The 6,000-nt window shown below is 59.7% G+C and overlaps 1 protein-coding gene across 3 annotated transcripts; it reads left to right on the top strand.

The window, feature by feature from the left end:
* Positions 1-1,197: 1,197 nt before the first annotated feature.
* BOLA1 (bolA family member 1) lies at positions 1,198-4,287 on the top strand. 3 transcript variants are annotated; one of them, XM_085209693.1, is made up of 2 exons: positions 1,198-1,336; positions 3,048-4,287. In XM_085209693.1, exon 2 carries the CDS (start codon positions 3,053-3,055, stop codon positions 3,434-3,436), a length of 384 nt encoding a protein of 127 aa, XP_085065819.1. In that variant the 5' UTR covers positions 1,198-1,336; positions 3,048-3,052; the 3' UTR covers positions 3,437-4,287. The 3 variants fall into 3 exon arrangements, with proteins under 3 accessions (XP_085065819.1, XP_085065821.1, XP_085065820.1); XM_085209695.1 differs by having other exon boundaries at positions 1,218-1,333; XM_085209694.1 differs by having other exon boundaries at positions 1,283-1,354.
* Positions 4,288-6,000: the final 1,713 nt, after the last annotated feature.

The raw sequence follows: 6,000 nt of genomic DNA, 5'->3' as shown, positions 1-6,000 counted from the left end.
TGCACGCGGCTCCGTGCGCGTGCAAACCCGCGAGCATGTGCCCCGCTGCTCGCGCCCACGTGCGGCTCCGTCACGCTTAAGCCCCGCCCCCACATGCCCATATAAGGATCGCTGAGCTATATAAGGGCATATAGGGGAGGGGCTTTCCGCGACTTTGCGTGACGTCATCAGGCTTCCCACCAATCAGCGGGAGGGGAGGGCGCGGCGCGGGGTGTAGGGGCGGGGCTGTGGGGGCGGGGCTGTGGGGGGCGGAGCCTGAGGGGAGTGGGCGGGGCTTGGGGGAATAGGAATAGGGACAGGGACACGAATAGGGATGGGGAGTGGGGACAGAGAATGGGGACAGGGGGCAGAAATAGGAACAGGGTTGAGGACAGGGGACGTGGAGTCCAGGGCCTCATCCTCATGCCTGGGAATGGCATGGGGACAGAGGGAACAGGGACAGGGGACAGGGATGGGGATAGGGTCAGAGATCCCGGGGCTACATCCCTATGGGACTGAGGGGACCAGGATGGGGACAGGGAGAGGAACAAGAATAGGAACAGGTGTGGGGATGGGAACAGGGACAGGGGTTAGGAACAAGGGACAGAGGTGGGGACAGGGGACAGAGAGCCCAGGGTCACATTCCCATAGGGGAGAGAGAATGAGGAAGGGGATGGGGGAAAAATAAGGACCTCAATGGGATCAGGAGATGGAGACACGGGATGGGGCCAAGGGATGAGGAGAAGGACGGGCATGGGGGTCGAGGGACACAGCCCCATGGGGAAAGGGGACAAGGATGGGGCTGGGGACAAGGACAGGAGAGCTGAGGCACAGTGGCCCTAAATCAGTGCTTTTTTCGATTGCTCATAAACTCTGTGTTCCCAGCAGGGCTGGGTGGGGGGCACAACATAAATCCCCCCGAGCTCCTTTTAGGTCAAATTCATGGGCTTTTAGCTGCTGGCAGCAAGAGCCGCACTCAGGTCGGTGTGACTGGGGGATTTACGGGGCGGGGGCGTTTGTGGGGTGGGGGCTTTGTGGGGCTGTTCCGCTCTACAGTGCAGCTTGGTGTCACACCCCACCCGTGTCACACTCCCACTCGTGTCACTCCCTACTGGTGTCACATCCCTGCCGTGTCACATCCCCCCTGACAGCCCCGTTGTCCCCCCACCCCTGGGTAACACTCCAACATATCCCCGTCGATAACCCCCTTCCCATTCCGCCCGCTTTGTTGGATCCGGTGCCGCGGGGGCCGCTGGGAGTTGTAGTTCCGCCGGGACCACGTGACGGAGAGGAAGTGGGCGGAGGGACTCCATTTCCCATCGTGCCCCGCGGCGCAGAGCGATTGCTGCGGAGGGTGGTGAGGGCACCCGGTGTGGTGGGTTGGGGGGGGTCCTATATGTGTGTGGGGGGGGGCTCGGAGGGAACGGACCCTATAGACGGGGATATGGGGTTGGATGGTTACGGGGGGGGGAGGTTTGAGGGATGGGGTTGTGTGGGGGTCCCGGGGGAGGTGCAGCATCGGGGGGAGCTGAGAGAGGGGGCGGGGGGTGGGGGCGGGGTCTGCGGGAGAAGATGCTGGGGGGGGGATGGGGTGGTGTAGCGGGGGGTTGGGGGGGGTCTGCGGGAACAGATTTGGGCCAAGTCCTCAGAACCCCCCCTCCTGTAACCCTCCATACCCCTCTCTCCCCTCCTCCTCCCAATACCCCATTTATAGGGTCCGGCCCCTCAGAACCCCCCCAAAACCTCCCCACCCCATATACCCCCACTATAGAACTGTATGCCCCCCCCCCCCATAAACAAGGTCTGATCCTGCAGCCCCCCCAAGCCTCCCCACCCCACACCCCCCACACCCCCTATACTCCATTTTTAGGATCTGGTCCCTCAGAACCTCCCAAGAATCTCTCCACCCCATATAACCCCACTATAGAACTGCATACCCCACCCCATAAATGAGGTCTGATCCTGCAGCCCCTCCTGAACCTCCCCACCCCATAACCCTGCATACCCCCATTTATAGGGTCTGGTCCCTAAGAACCCCCCCTAAACCTCCCCACCCTGCATACCCCCATTTATAGGGTCTGGTCCCTAAGAACCCCCCCTAAACCTCCCCACCCCATATACCCCCACTGTAGAACTCTGTGCCTCCCCCAAAAACGAGGTCTGATCCCGCAGCTCCTCCTGAACCTCCACACCCCATACCCCTGCATACCCCCATTTATAGGGTCTGGTCCCTCAGAAGGACCCCCCCTAAACCTCCCCACCCCATATACCCCCACTGTAGAACTGTATGCCTCCCCCAAAAACGAGCTCTGATCCTGCAGCCCCTTCTGAACCTCCCCACCCCATAACCCTGCATACCCCCATTTATAGGGTCTGGTCCCTAAGAACCCCCCCTAAACCTCCCCACCCCATATACCCCCACTGTAGAACTCTATGCCTCCCCCAAAAACGAGCTCTGATCCTGCAGCCCCTCCTGAACCTCCCCACCCCATAACCCTGCATACCCCCATTTATAGGGTCTGGTCCCTAAGAACTGCCCCTAAACCTCCCCACCCCATATACCCCCACTGTAGAACTCTGTGCCTCCCCCAAAAACGAGCTCTGATCCTGCAGCCCCTCCTAAACCTCCCCACCCCATAACCCTGCATACCCCCATTTATAGGGTCTGGTCCCTAAGAACCGCCCCTAAACCTCCCCACCCCATATACCCCCACTGTAGAACTCTGTGCCTCCCCCAAAAACGAGGTCTGATCCCGCAGCTCCTCCTGAACCTCCCCACCCCATACCCCTGCATACCCCCATTTATAGGGTCTGGTCCCTAAGAACTGCCCCTAAACCTCCCCACCCCATATACCCCCACTGTAGAACTCTGTGCCTCCCCCAAAAACGAGCTCTGATCCCGCAGCTCCTCCTGAACCTCCCCACCCCATAACCCTGCATACCCCCATTTATAGGGTCCGGTCCCTCAGAAGGACCCCACCCCCCGCCCCCTTTCCCAGCTCATCCCACCGCCCCCCCCCCCATCCCCATCCTCTCCCCACCTTCTGACCCCCCCCTCCCCTTCTCAGCCCCGATGCCGCCCCCGACCCTCTCAGCTCTGCCCTCCGGCCCCATCGCCCGCGCCATCCTCTCCAAGCTGACGGCAGCCCTGCAGCCCACCCACCTCCACCTGGAGGACCACTCCTCCCGCCACGGCGGCCCCCCCGGCTCCGAGACTCACTTCGGGCTCCTGGTGGTCAGCGGACGCTTCGAGGGGCTCAGCCCCATTGAGCGGCACCGCCTGGTGCACGCCGTGCTGTGCTCCGAGCTCCGGGGGCCGCTGCACGCGCTCAGCATCGTCGCCCGCACCCCCCAGCAGTGGGAGGAGGACCCCCGGCTGCCCCAACCGCCCCCGTGCATGGGGGGGTCCAAGCGGGAGAAGCGAGAGGCCGAGGGGGACGCAGCAGCGTCGCGATAGGTGCTGCAGTGTCATCGCGATAGGTGCCGCAGTGCCACGATAGATGCAGTGTCATCGTGATAGGTGCTGCAGTGTCATGATAGATGCAGTGTCATCGTGATAGGTGCTGCAGTGTCATGATAGATGCAGTGTCACTGTGATAGGTGCTGCAGTGTCACGATAGATGCAGTGTCATCGTGATAGGTGCCGCAGTGTCACGATAGATGCAGTGTCATCGCAATAGGTGCCGCAGTATCACGATAGATGCACTGTCATCGCAATAGGTGCCACAGTGTCATGATAGATGCAGTGACATTGCGATAGGTGCCGCAGTGTCACGATAGATGCAGTGTCATCGCAGTAGGTGCTGCAGTGTCACAATAGATGCAGTGTCATCGTGATAGGTGCTGCAGTATCATGATAGATGCAGTGTCATTGTGATATCTGCGGTGTGATGGCGACAGATGCTGCAATGTCACGATAGCTGCTGTGTCGAGGCAGATGCTGCGTCATTGTGATTAATGCTGTATCATTACGATTAATGAGGTGCCATTATGATAAGTGCTGAGTCATCGTGATAAATGCGGTGTCATCACAACAGATGCTGCATCATCACGACAGATACCGTGACATTGCGATAAATGCTGTTACTGCGATAAATGCAGTGTCATTGTGGCAGACACTGCTTCATTGGAATAAATGCTGTATCGTCATGACAGACACTGTGTCATGATAAATGCTGTCATCGCGACAGATGCTGAATCGTGATAAATGCTGTGTCAGTGTGATAAGTGCTGCGTCATCGTGACAAATGCGGTGTCATCATGACAGATGCTGCGTCATGTGAATAAATGCTGTGTCATCGTGATGGACTCCGCGTCGTGGTGACGGATGTGGTGTCATTGCGACAGATGCATCGTTGCGATAGCTGCTGTGCCATCGCGATAGGTTCTGCGTCGCAATAAATGCTGCGTCATCGCAATATGTGCTGCGTCACTGTAGCCATTGCAGCAGAACTGGGGGATTGGGGGCTTCTTGAGATATGAGGGCAGATTTGGGGTGATGTGTGGGGACGGGTGGATATGGGGCAGATTTGGGGCGATGAATGGGGGCAGATGGATATGGGGAGATATGGGGCGATGTATGGGGGCAGATGGATATGGGGAGATATGGGGCGATGTATGGGGGCAGATGGATATGGGGCAGATATGGGGCGATGTATGGGGGCAGATATGGGGGCAGATATGAGGCGATGAATGGGGGCAGATGGATATGGGGGCAGATACGGGGTGATGTATGGGGGCAGATGGATATGGGGCAGATATGGGGCGATGTATGGGGGCAGATGGATATGGGGAGATATGGGGCAATGTATGGGGGCAGATGGATATGGGGCAGATATGGGGCGATGAATGGGGGCAGATGGATATAGGGAGATATGGGGCAGTGTATGGGGGCAGATGGATATGGGGCAGATATGGGGCGATGTATGGGGGCAGATGGATATGGGGGCAGATATGGGGCGATGTATGGGGGCAGATGGATATGGGGGCAGATATGGGGCGATGTATGGGGGCAGATGGATATGGGGGCAGATATGGGGCAGATATGGGGCGATGTATGGGGGCAGATATGGGGCAGATATGGGGCGATGGATGGGGGCAGATATGGGGCAGATCCGGGTCGATGTATGGGGGCAGATATGGGGCGATGTATGGGGGCAGATATGGGGCGATGTATGGGGGCAGATATGGGGCAGATCCGGGTCGATGTATGGGGGCAGATATGGGGCAGATCCGGGGCTGGGAATATTTTCCCTTTTTTTCTGTGTGTCATTTTTTAATTCTTTACAAACATCTAAAAACTACAGCACGGCACGACTGCGCACGGACAGAACTACGGACGCGCTCCTCACGGACCAGCGACACCGAGGCGGGGGAGGGGGGGTAAAAGGGAAAAGGGGGGGGGGGGACGGACAGACGGACGGACGGAGGGAGGGGCTGCTCGCGTTCTGGGGGGGCTGCAAAGTGCTGTTTGCATAGAGCTCAGCTCCCGTCCTGCACTGGGACTGAGCCTCTGGGGGGGGGGGGCAGGGGGGGGGCACAACGCTGGGACCCCCCCCCCCCCACGTGCCCCCATAGTGGGTTATAGGGTGGTGGTGGTGGGGGGGGTTATGGGGTCGGGGGGGGGTTATAAGGAGGGTGGGCCCAGCGCTGTATTTGTGCTTTGCAAACCAATGCTGGTTTTGAGGGTCTGGGGGCTGACTTGGGGGGGTGGGGGGGGGATTTGGGGTTTAGGTGCCCCCCCTGCCCCTCCTCCCCCCCCCCACTGCAGCAAAAGGAAAATCATTGAAAGATCAGGAAAAATAAAGGAACTAATTGGGGGGGGGGGGGGGGTGTCAGGGGGAGGTGACCCCATTGTGCGTCCCCCCCCCCTCCCCTCCATCCCTCTGCTGCTATGGGGCTCACAGCTGGGGGGGGGGGGGGGAAGGCTGCCCCATGGCCCCCCCCCCCAAAGCAGGAAAGGTGTGAGGGCTGTGGACACCGCATTCACCCCCAGCCCCCCCCCAACCCCCCCAACCCCCC

This window comes from Meleagris gallopavo, chromosome 27, assembly GCF_905368555.1.
Source record: "Meleagris gallopavo chromosome 27, MGAL_WU_HG_1.1, whole genome shotgun sequence".
Lineage (NCBI taxonomy): Eukaryota > Metazoa > Chordata > Aves > Galliformes > Phasianidae > Meleagris > Meleagris gallopavo.
The sequence above is the reverse complement of the archived record's forward strand: the minus strand, read 5'-3'. Positions and strand labels throughout refer to the sequence as shown.

Bases quoted from the DNA above. Each gene is read 5' to 3' on its own strand.
- BOLA1 (XM_085209693.1), top strand. From the start codon at position 3,053: ATGCCGCCCCCGACCCTCTCAGCTCTGCCCTCCGGCCCCATCGCCCGC.